This window comes from Cuculus canorus, chromosome 5, assembly GCF_017976375.1.
Source record: "Cuculus canorus isolate bCucCan1 chromosome 5, bCucCan1.pri, whole genome shotgun sequence".
In the NCBI taxonomy this organism is placed as follows: domain Eukaryota; kingdom Metazoa; phylum Chordata; class Aves; order Cuculiformes; family Cuculidae; genus Cuculus; species Cuculus canorus.
Window position 1 is genome coordinate 8,760,023 of NC_071405.1, and position 18,241 is coordinate 8,778,263.

At 45.4% G+C, this 18,241-nt stretch overlaps 1 protein-coding gene across 1 annotated transcript in view; it reads right to left on the minus strand.

Annotated features, from left to right (window-relative positions):
* Positions 1-2,580: 2,580 nt before the first annotated feature.
* PRKCH (protein kinase C eta) overlaps positions 2,581-18,241 on the minus strand; it is a 130,535-nt gene continuing 114,874 nt past the window's right edge. Inside the window, exons 13-14 of the mRNA XM_009564404.2 lie at positions 5,547-5,690; positions 2,581-4,107 (exon numbers count right to left, since the gene is read on the minus strand). Of these exons, the coding sequence (XP_009562699.2) occupies positions 3,961-4,107; positions 5,547-5,690 (291 nt within the window). The 3' untranslated portion in view covers positions 2,581-3,960. The remainder of the gene's footprint in view (positions 4,108-5,546; positions 5,691-18,241) is intronic.

Sequence of the window (18,241 nt, forward strand, 5' to 3'; positions counted from 1 at the left end):
TCATGCTGCTGACAGAGTGTGGCTGGAACACGACTGAAATGGCAGCCCCTTGTAAAGAGTACGGCAGAGTTCAGGGATCTTGGCCAAACGTGGCTGACTCAGGATCTGCTGACTTAAGTGGCTGAAATCATTATATAGACATGTGAGCTCCAGGCAGGCAGTGGGGGGGGAAGAGCAGCCCTAAATTATGCAGCAAGATTGAGGGGAAATTGTGAAAATCAAGGAGATTACTGTATAGCAGAACATTAGGCTTCCAGTCCAAACACAGACCTGCACACGTGCTTTGCAGCGATAGTGATGGTACGGTGGAGTGACCCTGAATCCACTTGAATGAAATCTGTGAAAAGTGAAGCTGGGGAAGAATCTTCCTTTGCTATTTAACCCCTGTCCCATCAAGCTAACAAGCCCTGGGCCAAAGGAGGTACTGGCTGGCCAGTACAAAAGCTTTTCCTGCTCCTCAGGGTGGCCTTAGGCACCATTTTACATCTTCCAGAGAGCTGCAAGCTTTCTGATTTACAGTTGACAAATATGCTAATGGAGCACCTACAGAAGTGTCTTAGTTTCTGTTCCCCAAGTTTTCAGGGCACAGATTGGAAGGTATTGCTACACAAATATAAGTCTCCAAAGGTGTTAATTACATATTCTTCAAACTGTCAGTGGTGTAAGCAAAGCTGCTCGGACCCTGGGCCCACGGAGATGGGATCATGTTTTGATGTTGACGATGATTGGAATCAGTCCAGGTCTCCAGAGCCCCAAGGAATAACACAACCAATGAAAAAAATCCTGGGATGATATCAACTTACTGGCAAAAGAGTTTATCACTTACTGTTCTCCCAAGTTGATCTTCAGGGAAGGAGAGGTCATCCACAATCCTCACCAGTGGTAGAGTTAAAAAGCTGTCAACACAAAACTCACAGAAGGTTTTGGTGCTGTCACTTTCGGTGGCCAGGTTCACTGGACTTACGCCTTATGAAGCGAGTGCTCCTGTAGTCATAATGCTGGGAAACGGAGTGGGAAACTGAATGAGGAGTTGCCTAGGGTCATATCTGCACCAAACAGGCGAACACTACCTTTAATTCATTCGTGAATAAGATGCCCCGGTGGCCCCTTCATACAAACGCGTTCATCCCTGTATTTCTTCCTATATGACAACGCAATTCAACCTAGTCTGTGTGACTGGTCCTTGGATCATTTTTCCAGATATCCACTCTTCTTCTCCCACTTATACTATACAATCTGTCTTTCCTCCTCACTTGCCCCCCTTTGGAGGAGTTGGGTATCTTCAGACCAGCAAAGAGTTGAGAGGCTGGCTGGTTGCAATTTGGCCAGAAGATGCTAACGGAAGGGAGGGACAACCAAAGGACGAAGCAGTGCTTATATGAAAGAGGAGATGCAGGAGAGAAAGAGGGAGAATTGGTAAGACACACAAGCACAAAGGCAAGAAGAGTCCAAGGGTAATTGAACTGCCTCATCTGTCAAACAGTTCAGTGGATGGTTTCAGGGTAGAAGTAAAAGGGACTCAATCAAGCAGAAAGGATTTGGGTGGGAAAGGGTAACACTTATACGTAGATCTCAGGTTTCATTTCCTATTTCTAACTTGGTCTCACAGCAGGTGGGCATGTACATATCGGTAGGCCTGTGCCTATGTAATTTCCTTGACAAAAGCTTATGCTCCCCTACGTCACCTCCATGTGCAGAAGGTCTGTCATCTCAATCTTTAATCAGACCGGTTATCCCCAGGGTATTCAGCCCCTTGAGTTGGAAGACAGGAGTGGAGAGCAGAATAAACCTCCCCGTAACCCAGGAGGAAGCAGTTAAAGACCTGCTACACCACCTGGACACCCACAAGTCTTTGGGGTCTGAAGGAATCCACCTGAGAGTACCGAGGTAGCCAGCAGAGGAGCTTACCAAGCTGCTCTCCATCATATATCACCAACCCTGGTTAACAGGGGAGGTCCCAGATATCTGGAAGCTTGCCAGTGTGATACCCAGCAACAAGAAGGGCTGGAAGGAGGATCTGGGGAACTAATCTGGCCTGTCAGCCTGACCTCAGTACCAGGGAAGATTATGGAGTGGTTCATCTTGACTGTACTCACCAGGCATGTGCAGGACAACCAGGGGATCAGGCCCAGCCAGCATGGGTTCATAAAAGGTTGGTCCTGCTTGATCAACCTGATCTCCCTCTATGACCAGGTGGCCCGTCTAGTGGATGAGGGAAAGGCTGTGGATGTTATCTACCTGGACTTCAGTGAAGCCTTCGACACCATTTCCCACAGCATTCTCCTAAGGAAGCTTGCGGCTCATGGCTTAGAAAGCTGTACTCTTGGCTGGGTAAAAAAATCTGGCTGGATGGCCAAGACCAGAGAGTTGTAGTGAAGGGAGTTAAATCCAGTTGGCGACTGGTCATAAATGGTGTTCTTCCGGGCTCAGAGATGGGGCCAAGTCTAATATCTTTATCAGTGATCTGGACGAGGGGCTTGAGTGCTCCCTCAGTAAGTTTGCAGATGACACCAAGTTGTGTGGGAGTGCTGATCTGCTTGAGGGCAGGAAGGCTCTGCAGAGAGATCTGGACAGGCTGGATTGATGGGTCAAGGTCAATTGTATGAGGTTTAACAAAGCCAAATGTCAGGTCCTGCATTTTGGTCACAACACCCCCATGCATCGCTCCAGGCTTAGGGAAGAGTGGCTGGAAAGCTGCCTGGTACAAAAAGGACCAAGGGATGCTGGTTGACAGCAGCTGAACAGGAGCCAGCAGGGTGTCCATCGGCATCCTGGCTTGGATCAGAAATAGTGTGGCCAGCAGGACTAGGGAAGGGATTGTGCCCCCGTACTCGTCCCTGGTGAGGCTGCACCTCAAATTTTGTGTTCACTTTTGGGCCCCTCAGTACAAGAAGGACATTGAGGGTCTAGTTGGAACTGGATGATCTTTAAGGTCTCTTCCTACCCAAACCATTCTATGATTCTATGGTTAGATAAAGTTTATTGTTGTTGTGGAAGAAAGTTGTCCTTTTGTATTAACTGTTGGTCAGCAACTCTGCTTTCAAGCAGTTTGCCAGCTCTGTTGCTCCAATCTCAACAACGATACAAATAACTTAAGCGCTGCCACTTTGGATCAAAATTTTAATGAGGCACTAAGCCCACAAAAGGGGCTCTGCATAGCATAATTAAATATAATGGGCCTAAATAAACAGTAAGATTTTACAAGTCATGTTATAGTTAAAAACAGGTGGGAAGCAAAGAAAGGAGCATTGAAGATGCATGATGTAAAAAGGCATTTCACAGAATGCAAACACTAAAACTTTTCATATCGCACAAACAGTAAAACACTATGAGCACATGACTTCCCTTTAATTTGGAAGAATCTGAGTGGGGAGCAGGGCATTTTTTTTTCCTTCTGCTAGTCAGCACAATGAAATATTTCACATAGAAACCCAAACAGTGGCAAAGAAAGCCGTTTGTCCTTCAGAAAGAAATAAATACTGCAGAAACAGGTAAAGTCAGTAGGAACATCTGGTTCAGTCAGCCCATGTGGTGCTGGATCATGGCTCCAAAACGCCAGAGTGTGCTAGGGCTCCTCAAAATAGTCTTGCAAACAATCAGAATCGTAACAAGTCTGTTTGGCTCAGAGCTGCAAGACACTTGCTCACGCCGACTCCTCGCATCCACTGCAAGCAGTGACATTCAGGCTGCGCCAACTAGCTCAGCATTCAATTCTCTGTCTGCTTCAGCTATTTACAGTGTCACGTTTGTTCCATTCCTGCCAATATTTGATCCAAGAACTGCATAAATCCTACAAACACAGGAAGGTTTCAATTTCACATTAAGGTAATGTTGACAGTGGTGCTGCTGTATTGGGTAAAGTCAGTGCATTTTTACTCCTTGAGTATGAAATTTCTGGTAAACTTGGTTTTCATTTCACTTCCCCCCAGTCCTCTCAGCAGCCCTTCCCCAGAGCTGATGCTATTGCTGCAGTTCTGGGCTCGTGAAAGAAAAGTTTCTAAATTCATCTTGGTTTATCATCGGTAGAATCCCTTCTTCAATGGGAGTCAGGATGGGCTCCTCTTTTATAAAATCTGGATCAAAGTTGCTCACGTCATCTTTGGATTTCTGTCAAATGGAAAAGACAAAGGAAAGATGTCAACAGCAGGCAGCATCTGCCTGATCCTCACTCTGCATCTTGAGTACAATGAACCACCCCCTCCATAACCCAGGCTGAGCTTACTGAAAGCTTTCACTGGGGTTGAAGTTGGAGCAGCTGAGTGAAACCACGGAGCTTCTCGCAGTGTAAAGCCTTTTAGAGCCTCTGCAGGCTTTTGACAGGGAAACCTCCCTCTGATTTAACTGACACCACGTCTGCTAGGTTGCCTGCCCAGACATGGCAGGCCAGGGCACATAAATCAGTTCCTTTCCTCAAGTGACAGCACAAATCCAGCCATTCGAAGCAGTTAACAGCCGTGTTTCCAACGAGCTGACTCCACACTGTCCCTCCTTATCCACAGAGTGTCTCAACTGGGGTTTTTGGGGGGATAAACTCCTCTATGCGTGAGCTATTAAACTTGCACAGTTAGGAATTACTGGGTGGTGGGAAGACAAATAGCTTGTCTCCAGCTGTTGGATTCCTGCTGCATGCCACGAAGCGGGACTGTTTACAATGCACACACACAAACTGGGTTTGTGGCACATTTTGACAAGGTGTGTATTTTTCCTGCACCCAGAACAAGATGTTTTATTGACTTTGACGTCTAATGTTCCCAGATGCTGTCCAGCTCATGGCAGACTGAGGAGGCTCCCTTAGCCTTTGATTCAGGTCAAGAAACAACTTAAAAGCCTGATCTTGAACTGACAAAGCTCCCCTGAGGGCCTGATCCTGCACCCAGTGATTTTTATGGACCAGGACTGGGTTGACCATTGCCACTAAGAACTTTCCGAGTGACCACAGCGTGAGACAAAGCTGTGCCAGGTTACAATTTCAAAGGCAAGGAAGCCGCAGGAATAACCTTGGAAAGTCTCCCCATGGACAGCAGCACTCTCTGTCACAGAGCATCCTTCCAGCTGCATGGCACCACTGGGAAAAGTGGCAGCACTGTGTCCTATGCAGCCTGTCTGCTGTTTGAAGCACTCAGCTGAGAGCAGACTGAGCAGGGAACACCGTGCTGGGTGCACTACAGACAGAGAGATAAGAGAGAGACAGCCTGTTGTGAAGGGGAGGGTGGAGGGGGAAGGACGAAGATTACATACCCTGTTTTATTCTGGGGGCAAGGAAAGGGTAGTTAGGTGCCTAATCAGCTGTTTTTCCAAACTTCATCTTTTTGCTGAGCTGCCTTTGAAAATCCAGCATGGAGGGGAAAAGCAACCTGTACAGCAGCTGGCCAACCAGCAACCAAGCCAAGACCAGACACCTCAGCTCCTGGCTCCTGGGCCAGAGCTTTTGTTTCAAGGTTGCCCTTCCTTCACCTTCTTTCCTGTCTCATGGGAATAAAACTATTTAGAGAGCCCAGACGAGAAAAATACAGGGATCCCTTTCCCCACTTCTCCTTCCCACGTACAATCCGAGGCCTGAACGGTGGCTCCATCTGACGCTGGTTCAGTAGGTCCCAGTCCAGATCTTTGAAGTAGGGATGCCGTTGAATTGCGCTCTCGCCTCCCAGCCCTGGGCTGCCCAGCCGCATGTTGGGGTTCTTCGTCATGAACTGCAAAACAAAAAGGGCTGTTTGTTTCCTCCCATCTGGCAGAGCCACGGGAGAGGGACCTATTAGCAACCGCACAAAAGCTTGTCCTCAGTTTTCCTGTCGTACCCTGTTGCTGCCCAGACTTCTCAATTTCATTGTACTGGAACCGCATGCAAGGATCTTGACTCATTTTCTAGAGGAAGAAGCTGGGGTGTGTTTCTCCTTGGTCCTTTTTATTTTGGTCAAATCCGTGGTTACCACAATAAGAAAAAAAAGTTGAATTGCATTGTTTGCAACATTACAAACGTTGCACAATGTATTTGACGGTCATTTATTTCTGTATTAATTTCTCAGGAATACAAGCTCACACTCAAATGCTGCTCACCAACCAGCCAAGCTTTGGACTGGAGTCAGTCCTGAGCTGTGTCTTTTTCCTAAACCTCAGCCTGCTGAAGCACAGCCAGAAGCCTACGCTTTCCTTCCTGTCATCTTAGGAAACAGAGGAAAATGAGCAAGACGCTGGCTTTTAGAGCTCAGCAAACTCCAAGCAAATGCGAACAGATAGGTGACCATCTCCTCTCTCGGTGAAACTGTAAAAGAGGATTCCTTTTTGTAACATTTTCACTCTGCTACCAGTGAAAAGAAATCTCAAACCTCAGCCAAAGTGCCCCGATTTGCTAGGGAGCAATGAGAAAAGCTGTTCGTCAAGCACACAGTGCGAGAGCCCTGGTGGGTGCCCTTTAGGTCCTGATAAAAATGATGAACATTTTGTCAGTGCTGTGGATATTTCTTAAAGGGAAGGGGAATATTGGGGGGAAGAGAGGAATCCTTTCCTCAGGAAGGAAAAGAGCTAGTTGGCTTGTTAATGTAAGATTACAGTTCTTAAAAATTCATTAAAAAAACACCTTTCCCTTACTCTCAAGCGTTTCTAATTCATTAGAGAAATCAGGTTATGTTTAAACTGGGAAAAGAGCCTCTTTTATTCGCCTATTGAAACAGTAGCATAAAGCAAGCTCCACTCTGGTAGAGGTGTCCAGACGATTTCCTCGAAGATGAAAGAGCATTATGTTTAGCAAATAGCTGAACCAGCCAAACCAGACAATCAGTCACTGTTTCGGGAACGACCAAGTCTGCTGCATCTCAGCAATGGGGAAATGAAAAGAAGGGGAGGTGCAGCGAGAGACCAACTTCATTCTGACTGTAGGAGCTTTTCAGAAGGTACAAATTCTCCTAGGACAAGTAGATAAAAGGTCTAGTCATTCCCTACCTAGAGAGAAGACAGGGAGAAGAAGGATAGCTGCCAGACTTATTTTAGAAGTCTCAATATCCCATTCCCAGCGGGCTTCAGAGCCAAAGCAGATGGGGCATCTGCAGCTGAGACCTTACAGGACCCCAGACTTTGCTGACATTAGCACAAAATCCCCAGCTCCAGCCCGACCTCCTGAGCTCTTGAGGACGTGTGCTGCCATGGGACTCCCTACAGCAGAACTGTTTTCCACCAGTCCACCAAAACATCAGCAGAAAGAGCTGCTGAGTGCATCTAGATTTATAAGAGCAGTCACCAGAACAGGAGCAAAGCTGATGTGGCTCTGCAGCTGGGGTTTTCCCATGCTTCTCCAGACTCTTCAGCCCTGTAAGTCCAGGGTCAGACCCAAAGACAAGCACAAATTCTCTGTCTCCCTGACCACTTGAACCTCTTCTTCTCCCTTTCTATCAGCAGAATCCAAACACAACTTGTTTCCCAAATGTCTGTGCCTCAACGTTTCTGTGGGATGCTGATCTCCAGACAACAGCTTGGTTTCCAAATAAGAAATGGGTCAAGGCAAAATCTCTCAGCGACCTGGTTCAGGCAAGCCCTTGAAAGTCATAAACTAAACTTCTTTGATTTGCAAATGAGACCAGAAATCTCTTGGTAGCCCCATCTTTCCCTATAAATTCCTTGCCCAGCTTCTTTGTCCCCACAGATGGCTATCTGCACCCCACTAGCTCCTATTTGCACTGCTGGAACACCTAGAAAGTTCAAACAAGATCAGAGCTCGCTGGTGCTGGGAGTGATATAGACCAAAACAGTCCAAAAAGACAAGACAAAAAGGAGAGAAGAGGTGGGAATAAGTCTCATGTCTCCTGGCTCCTGACCCACTGATGCCTCCTTTACACTGCTAAACGTGGAGAGGAAAAAACATCATGAAAACAAATAATCTCTGAAAAGGACTGGTAACTTGCTTTGCTTGTGTTTTCATTCATGCTCAATCCTATAAGACCAAAATCTAAATTGGATTGCCCATTCCCAGACCAGTTCAGAGCATTGGGGTATAAAAGTGTGTTTACATTCCTATTTGCTTGCTTTATTCCACATGATGCCAAAATTGCACCAAGCGAAGGCAACTGATGCAACAAACTGAGCGCCAACGTAAATGTATTCCTGGCTGCTTTGGGCTCTGAAAAAAAGAAAAACATAAAATTCAAACCAAAATGACTATTCAGTTTCAACTGGCTAGCTCAGATTTGTGCATCAGACCCAGAGATTGAGAAACTTCTGTTGGGTATCTCTAGGCACCATCTACCCTGCGTTTGGGGTCCAAATGAGGCAAGAATAAGAGTGAAGGCTTCAAATTCACCCACTGCTGGAACATGTCCCCCCAGCCAGCTGCTGAAAGTGATCCACCAGTACCATAAACCACTCTGAAAAGGTTCCTCTAAGCTTGTTTCCCAGATACTTCAACACCCTAATGCAAGCTAGGAAGACCTTGAAAGTGAATATGAGACATGCACTCTCAAAAGAGTCTCAATGAAGTGCGCAGAGGCCTTCCTTTCATGGCAGTCAAACTCATACTGATCTGCTCCAACAAAAGGGTGGGATAACATTTCAAGGGACTGTCGGTCTCTCACTGTTATCTTACATCCCTGATAAATGTATTGCATGCTGTGCTGAGACCTCTCAATTGTATCTGTGCACAGGAATCAGCACTGAAGATGTTTTCTTTAAACGTCATTATGCAGTACATGAAATACGGTCCTATTCTGGGCAGCCACAGCCTCCTGCAGGTTCCTCAGCCTCGGGATATACACACGCCTCTGCACCGGGTGGCTGTGACAGAAAATGAGTGATTGGCCGTTGCTGCTTTTCCCTTACATAAAATCTCCAGGTGGATTTTGGAAATGTCCAGTCCGTCACAGTCAAGTGAAGGTGCAGTGTTTCCTTTGGGAAGCAGCTTCATTCTTTATTTGACAATAGGGCTGAAAAGCAGATGTGCAAACTGTGACTCTAACAGAGACAGTACCGATGCTCTGTGCTGGAACAGTCACCTGCCATGCTGTCAGAGGCATATAAAATTAAAGGATGATATCTTTTAAGCCAGGTTCCACTAAAATTAATAATTAAACCTCTCAAAAACTATTGGAATTCACCAGAAATTACTGCACTGACAAAGAAGTAGATGAAGTTTTAGCTTTAGTTGTCCAGTACATCAGGAAAAAAATAAAAAAAGAGTATAAAGACCTCTCAAAGGCTCAAAAGCCCATGAATCCCTCTCTTTCTCTGCCTTAGGCAGCACTGACATTTCTCTGCTGACAGCCCATTTCTTGCCACCTCTGCTATCTCACCACATTTCTAGCAAAGCAAACAAAGAACTTGAGATTTCTGGGGAACTTGATTACAAGCACAGCCTTCAGCTCTGAAATAAGTAGCTGGAGCCCATATCCATGTCTCCGACCATACAACAGGCACTTCTGCAGCAGGAAGGGTAAAGTTGAGTGCCCAGAGCACACAGACGCTGCTCTCTGCATAAATGCAGGCTGAGCAGGAAAAAGCTTTTCACAAGCGCAGCTCATCTTTCACCTGATCCCTTTGGCTGCATTTGGAAATAGCTGGAAAATGTCTTACGAATTGTTGGCTGCTCCTGGGATGCACAGGAAGGCCAGAGTTGGACCCTTGCTTCACAGGCTGGATAGCCCTGAATGTCCTTCCAAGTACAACCACCCAATGTTGTTGCAGGTGATATGAGAAGATGTTCAGCGGAAAGTTTTTTGTGGCAAAATGTCATCTTCTAGTGTTTATTTAACAACCTTAACTTTCCCTGACAATCCAGAATCCAGCATGAACCTCAGCTTCTGGCACACAGAGCTCAGTGAAGAAACACAAAGAAAAATATCAGCAGTAACAAAAACAAGGCAAAACAGAGATGTTTCTGAGCAAAAAGCAACACATAATCACCCAAATCCAAGATGCCTTCCAGCAAAAGGTTGGACGCTATGATCTCAAAGGTCTTTTCCAACCAAACGATTCCACAATTCTATGAAAACCAATAGCAAGGCTATCAGTCTTAAACTTGACACAGGTCATCAAGCCCATACTCTATAATGACATCCAACCAATTATCCTATTCGCAGTATAAGGAGCCCCTTGGGAGCATCCACAGACTAGATCCCCTTGGGCTACGCCAGTTTGCCGAGCAGAAAACGTGGGTGAGGCTTTCACTGACCTTACCTAACCCTCTCAGTGGCATCAGAGCCAAAATCAGCAGCTGCAATGAGCCAAAAACATGACTTCATGAAATAATTTGAAAACATTTACTGAAAGAAAATGCAGCAAGCCATGACAAGAAATTTAAAGCTGGAGATTAGTCCACAGAAGGCCTGTGAAGTTACAAGGAAAAAATGCAGACATAGCAGCGTCAACCACTGGGAAAAATCTGCGTCAGCCCTGGGAGCTCAGCACATGAGCAGGTGAGGGAGCACAGAGGACCCATATTGGTCCTCCCCTTCACCTGCTATGTGGCTTGGACCAAGCTGGGAAGCGTTCCAGGTCTCTCATTTTTTTGTATTGGACCACTCCAGTGCTGCCCATGTGTAGCACTGGAACTTCTGTCTCAAGATGCTAAGTCTGCAAATCAGTCTAACAGCCTGGAAGCTGGTAAAAGAATGTTTGCACAAAGCAGTTATTTCCAAGCATTAATTTCCTTAAATTTACAAGTTCCCTTTCTCAATACTGGAAACCCTGATAGCATTGACGTGACTCGTGTATGTACTAATTGTATCAGAATAATTAATGTCATGACTAATATCACAGGGACTAGATTATGTGAAATTGTGTCACATTCTAGGAAAACACTAATAAGCCCAGCCTCTTTCAGAGAAGTAATGAGCTTCAGGAAGAGGAACACAGCTTTCTGCTCAGCCGTTCCCTTCACACTGGCAGCCATCTGGTTAAGGAAGGAAACATTATTTCTAGTATTAAAGGAAGTCTTAAATGCAGCAGATCTCATCGGGATTCTGTTGTCCTAAGCAGGGCAACCTTGTGATAGAGAAAGCCCATATGCTGAAGTAGCTCATCTTTCAAATGCAAGCGCATGGCAGAGATGGAGGCTCTCCCTCATCTGGTAACTAGGACCACAAAGCCACGCTCTCACTCCACAGTCCTGCAGTGGAATGGAGAGGAGAATCAAGGGGAACAAGGAAAACTTGTGGGTTGAGATATACACAGCTTAATGGGACAACAAAGGAAGAGAGAATAAGGATAACCATTGTCATCACCACAGAATACATAAGACAAGTGATGTGTAATTAATTGCTTTCCAACGACTTATATTCAGCTTGTCCTGAGCAGCGATCCCCAACCAGTGAACCCTGGCTGCAGCCAACTTAATGTTTATATTGAGCATGACATTATATCATACTGAATATCTCTTTGGCCAGCTTGGGTCAGCTGCCTGGCTATGCTCTCTACCAACATCTTGTACCCCTGCTCACTAGCAGGGCATGAAAACCTCAAAAAGTCTTGATTTCTTAGCAATAACTAAAAATATCAGTGTATCATCAACATTCTTCTCATATTAACTCTAAAACACAGCGGCTGCTGGGAAGAAAATTAATGCTATCCCAGACAAGCATAAGAATTTCCTTGCAACAACCAGAAGAATGTGTTATCAACATTATTTTCATACTAAATCCAAAACACAACAGCTACTGGGAAGAGAATTAACTCTGCCCCAGCTGAAACCAGGACACCATCTTTCAGGCATGGAACAGAGCCCCAGAGAAATTCATCACTATTTTGCCAGGAGGCCAAGGGCAGCGTGTTATAGATATGATGGCAGACCCTCAGTCCCACATCCTCTCCATCACAGCTTCCACGTGCCTCAACAGGCCCCTACTCAGGACTGTGCCAATGCAATAGCGAACCCCAACTCTTTCTGTTAAATGAAAGCAAGATTTCCCTGTTTGTGATATTAACATTTCCTGCCTGTTTGTATTTGTACCGAAGTGAAAAGCACTAGCAGCACAGGAGATTTAACGCCCCACAATCTCCCCTCCAGTAATGAGGGAGAGAGGGAGAAGTGGAAGATACCAACACACTCGTCTCCATTAAGATTCATGTGTTAAACTAACAGGGCAGAAATTAACTCAAAAGGAAATAAGATTTCTCAAAGATCTATTTGATCTCAGACAAAAGGGAATCATTATATAAATAGAGCAATTACTCTAATTAAGGCTTCCCTCCATGAATCTCTTCACTGAATGCTGCAGTTGCTGAAAACAGTTTGGCCACCTATTATGTAAGGCAAACAAACCCACAGTGTGGAGTTTCATTAGCCTTCATCCACCCCTAAACAAAGGAGAAGAAAGATGGCTCTATGGCTCCGGCTGTTAATGTCTGTATTATTTTTAACGATTGGAAGCCAGGAGACATTAGCATAGCAGAGACTATTTTTCCCTTCTTAGTTTTTCTCTAACCAAAAGCTGTTCTTTTGATTCATTCTCGTCTTTTGCTCTCCTGGGCAAGGCTCCCATCGCCCTTCATCACAGTCCTGCTGGGACGATGCTTGCAAGAGCCATCTGAGGCTCAGACACACAAGTGGGTCACAGAGAGCGAGGGAGTCAGCACAGCCTGGTATCGCTAAGTGGTGCCAGCCGGAGCTCCACTGCCCTGGGAGCAGAGTGGTTTGAGAGCTCTCCAAGGAAGTCCTTCTACTTACGGCAGCTCAACTGGTGCCTGGTAACTTAAACGGCAGCAACTGGACTGTGCAACTGGACTGTGGGTGTGAGCCAGGCGCTTGGGAGCCCGAGTCCTACTGATCTTCAGTAAGGATTGTGTGCTGAGAATAGGACTCAGAGTCATTGCAACTCTCTTGAGAGCGATTTCTATTTTACACCATGGATTTGCTTTCACTGCAGCCATTAGAGGCCACGTGGCATTCAGCTTCCTACCCTACACACAGTAGGATGGATTGAAAACTCTGATTTGTACCAGTGCAACTCATTGTGGTGCTGAGCCGGAATATGACCCATGCATGCACAAGGTGCTTCCACCCCTGCGGCAGGGCCCTGGCTACGGAAAATCCGTGAGCAGGTGAAATCCTTCAGCGCAGAGAACGTCCAGTGAGCGCAGTGTCGAGGCTCAGAAGTACCAGATTGGTCTGAAAGCATTTTAAGGAGCAGGGAGAGGGAAAGAGAAGAGTGTGAGATCTCAGTTATTTCCTTTTCCAGATAAAAAAGGAATGGGAAGGGAGGTAAAAACCAGTTTTCAGCCATGCTCCTGAAAGTCAGAAGACTGTAACACTAAGCATGACAGCAGTCACATGTTTAATGCGCCTGCCGCAGGCGAGAAGGACAAAATGTCAGTGCAGTGGCTATTAAGCAGATAAATTTGATCTCGCTTTCCCCTAGTACAGAAATGGCTGCTCGATGCTGCCCAGTCAAAGCTTGAGGGAACAAGAAGGATTAACTGTATTACAAACACTGGTGAGCAAGACAGACTTGCAAAATAAAGCAAGGTAAGCAGAGCAGCTCACACGTGGGAGACACATCTGGCTCCACATCTCCTGGCAGTGTAAAACAGATGTAGCTTTGCTGACTATCACCAGGAGAGAACTTAGCCCAAAATATGTGAATTAAATGTTATCAGAATAGCTACAAACTTCCATACTATGCTGAAGTCTACCTGCCTCCCTGCCTCTTCTCTCTCATCAAGAAATAACTCATCAAATTAATGCAGAATGAAAAGGCCACAAGTATCAAATGTGTACTGGCCCTGATGATAGCTAAGGGATTATAATACAGCCTTTGATACTCCTGTAATAAATTATAATAAACAGAAATTAACTTTAGTCATTAGATATATTGAATATTTAACATAGGTTTTGGTCAAGATGTCACTCTAGAAATCTGTGCTTTTAGAACTGATGAATCAAATCCAGTTCCCACGTGGGGGCTGCACAGGCTGCTCGCAAAGTATCAAATTCCGGCTGCTGTTTTTAAATTACCCTAACTGGACTATAGGTACAACACGGGGATATGTGGGTCAATTACTAAATCAATACATCAATCAAAGCAACACAAACGTGGAGGGAGAATGAGCATCGCACTTATTAACAGACTAGGGGCATGATCCCACTCTTTTTAAGCAGTAGTAAAGCATCTCTAGGGTTGCATGGGAAAACAATTAATCCTTTTCTGAGAGTCTTGTCAAGAGGAACCAGGAATCTACTACAGAACCCTGGGTGGCCTATTTGCATAGGGTCAAGTACAAAGGCGACTAAAGTGCCCCAGACAAACCTGTAAAGGCCAATTAGGAGGAAAAAAAAAATCATAGGAAAATACAATACTTCAAAGGAGCTTTTTTGTGGTCTTGGTTATATCTCGATTCTTTTAATTTTGAAGTTCCTGAAAAGACACAGCAAGTCAGAAAGTTCAAAGCTGCGAGTATAAGTGAGACCTATAGCCCTGAATGGGTGGGACAGTTGGACATTTGTTACCCCTGTGGTGGTGCTGAGACCTCCCAGCCAGATGGGATGGCCCCTCTGCTGGGGGCTGCACAGCAAGAGCTGGTCCCACCATTCAGCAATCATTCCCACCTTCAGGTCAGATCCAGGCTCTCAAGGGAATCCTTGGGCCATCCTCCAAGATTAGATTTCAATGAACTTCATAAAAACACCTTTGAGGGTCTATAATTGCATTGCTTATCTGTGGCAGAGCTGAGAATTGAGCCCAAGCCACAAGTTTTAGGCTTGGCCACAGGAACTGCTTCTTGCCAAGCACCTAGGAGCAAGCAGAAGACGAGTTGGAAGACAAAGTTGGCACAATGAATGCTCCTTCACTTCTTTCTCCACCTCTGGCAAGAAAGAGAAGGATGAGTCACACTTGACATTACAATAGACCGAGTTAGGAGCTTTTGTTACGAAGCAAATCTGAACCTGCACAATGTGGACTTAAACTAGAAGCTAATTTCAGCCTATTGGAAAGGGAAAGGTAAAAGACCTAACGACTACTTCAGGATTAATTCGGCCTTGGCAAGCGATATAGATGGCTTAAGCTTTCTTTCACGGTGAATTAGTCAGAAGCATGGGACTATACTGTGTGGAAGAGGAGAACTTCAGAAAAGGTTGTGATCAATTGACACAAAAGATTAAAATCATGGGGGAAAGTTGTTTGTTGTTTGAGAATTAGGAGACAGAGTAAAAGGCAACACGTTACAGAGATGGGTATGCAAGCTCAGGCAAAAGAAGGCATTTTGTGGTGGAGCACACCCTCGTCACTTCACCACAGTGTATGTTTACGGCAAAAATGGTCTAGACGAGATCATTTAAAATTGCAGAACTCGTTCCCAGGTGGGAAACAACAGGCTCTGGAGTCCTGCTTTTGCTGCAGCAGCTCCGGAGCTAACCAGGAAATGCAAAATGAAAGCATTTCTAAAAAAAAACAAAATAAAGGAAAAACATGTACACAGATGCAGCATGGAGCTTCAAGGAGAGATTTAAATATTGGCCTCACTCTGACAGCCAAAGCTTAATCAAACTGTGCAAGAGGATTTATAGAGCCTGCCAACTCTGAAGAGATGCCAAGGAGAATAATTTATTGGCATATTTGAAGGCATTTTTAATACCTATCTGCCTTTGTTAGCAGGCTCCTTAGCTCTGAGGATAATGAGCTCACCTACTTCTTTCTTTGATTGCAGTGGGTCACTATTGTGCTCTTTCCTTTTCCTTTTAATTTTTGTCTAAAAAATACTCTTGGCATCTTGTTCATTCAGAAACAAGTTCATTCTGGCTATTCCAGCACTGGATGTGAAACAGATTATCTGTTTTATTCTGTCCCTCGGAAAGAAAGATCCTGGTCCAGATCCGTAGGATGCAAGTGCAAAGGACAGGCATGTGCCCTTGTGCAGAGTGAAACGTAGGCAACCTTGCACCATCAGCATCTGGGTGCCTCATTTCACACCTCTTAAGTGTCCAGGAGAGAACTGGAAAGCACAAATGCGGGGGTTTGGTTTAGCTCACACAGTGGTCAAACTGACCCTACAAGACTTATGGAAAAGGTGAGGCACAAAGGCAGCAGGAAGCACAAATGCATTGAGCGTTGATGTGCCAGGCGAAGCACAGCCCAGGTATTCTGAGTCATGTCTTGCTTGCTGTAGCATGCAGGGAGAATGCAGACACCTACTGCGGTATCTGAGCTGATGACAGCCAGTTCTGACCCCTCAGTATCTGGGGGGTTGGACCCTGAGCAAGTGGAGTGTATGAAGAGAATAAAATCCAGGTTCAGAAGACCTCACCCTCCGTGCTGACATTAGGGGCAAGCAGCTGCAGCAAACAGGCAGTTTTAACCATCCACGTCTCTCCTGAACTTAGGTGTCCGTGCCAGCAGTCTGAAAACAGCCCTTTCCCCTCCAGTACTCTGTCACAGCAGACTCTTTGCTTTGATTACGTTAAAAAATCTGCCTCTAAGTCCTCCTGCTGTGAAAACCCTGGCCCTTTGCCTCCTCTCCTCATTAATGGCATTTTCAAGTTGCTCACAGCAGTGGGATCAGTCTGGTTCAACTCAGAACACTCACTATCCAGAAACCCTTTCTGAATAAAAGCCACAGTGCTCACAAAAAGGTTCCTCAGTGAAGCTTTGGGCAATTATGGTGGCATCTCCTTAGGATGCACTTCGAATCTTCTGTTCAATTTTAGGCCCCTCACTACAAGAAGGACATTGACTTCCTGGAGCAATTCCAGAGAAGGGCAATGGAGCTGGTGAAGGGGCTGGAGAACAGTCTTGTAAGGAGAGGCTGAGGGAACTGAGATTGTTTGGTCTGAAGAATAGGAGGCTGACGGAAGACCTCATAGTTCTCTACAACTGCCTGAAAGGAAGTTGTAGTAAGGTCGGTGTTGATCTCTTCTCCCAAGTAAGAAGTGATAGGATGAGAGGAAATGGCCAGGGGAGGTTCAGATTGAATATTACAAAAAATTTCTTTACGGGAAGAGTGGTGAAGCATTGAACCAGGTGGTCCAGGGAAGTGGTGGAGTCAGCATCCCTGGAGGTGATCAAAAAGCGTGAAGATGTGCCACTTCAGGACATGGTTTAGTAGGCACAGTGGTGTTGGGCTGACAGTTGGACTTCATCTTAGAGGTCTTTTCTAACCTTAATGATTCCATGATTCTATTCTATGATGGATAGTTTACTCTTCCTGCAGCACAGCTCAGCGTTGACTTTGCTTTCTCTCCTTCATCTGAGCCTGAATGGAGTGCCCTAGGAAATTTCTTTTCTCTATGTCTGCAAACTTCTTTCTTCTGACCCTGTTACATTAAGTTCATGCAGCACCGCCTGAGCCTCAATGGGCTCTGTTGGAGCTGTTATCCTGCATCCAGCCAGACTGGACTGTCCTGTGCTCTGACCACGTGAGACATTAGAAGTTCCTCAGAATCTCTTTGGAATAGCAAGAAATAACCACGGGAACCCTGTACTCCCCAGGAATCCTGGCTATAACTCACACACACATACACACAAACATAATAATCAAATTTATCTCTAGTTAGGAGCAATCACTTAGAATTCCTGAGAAATGATGGGAAACACTGCATGTTTTCATGAGAAGGGTACCCTTCAAATTCAGTTTTTCCTCATCCACTATGACTGGCAGATTTAGAGAAGAAGATAACTCGTAACATATACACAGACTTTCCCAACTGCTACCTAACATATTTGCATGCATGCAAAGCATTTCTACAATTCACCATCAGTGCCCCTTGTTTTAAGGTAGAATTGGGCTACATTTTGAAATAATATGCACAGGCTTCATCCATCAACTCAAGAAATTGCTGATGGAGCAATACACTACTCATTATAGTAACTTGTAGAGAAGTTTCTTGTGTTTGAAGGTTACCCAAGTGATTGAGGGACCCAAAGTGGCCTCATATTTATTTTTCTGGGCAGCAAAGGAATGACAAACTTCTGCAGGAAGTTTTAAGTGGCATTTTTAATTAGCAAGATGAAAATTGGCTGAGCTGTTGTAGAAGGACCCTCATACCTCTCTCTGGCTGAAGATGAAGCGGCTGGTTGTCATTTGCACTGCAGCATTCTTAAACCCTTTTATTGCTCTCCGGAAAAACCCACCGCGTTGCCTCCTACCAAAGGGCGACAGGTGACACTGCTGGTAAACCCTCAGTATTGAATATTGCTGTGTGTGCTAGCTGTACAAAGAAGCCAAAAAACCCAAGGAACTAACTGAAAAGCTCTGGTTTCTGGGTCTCAGTCTGTGACACGGATTCACAGGAATGGAAGAGATCATGCAAGCTCCCTCCTGGCTGCTGGCA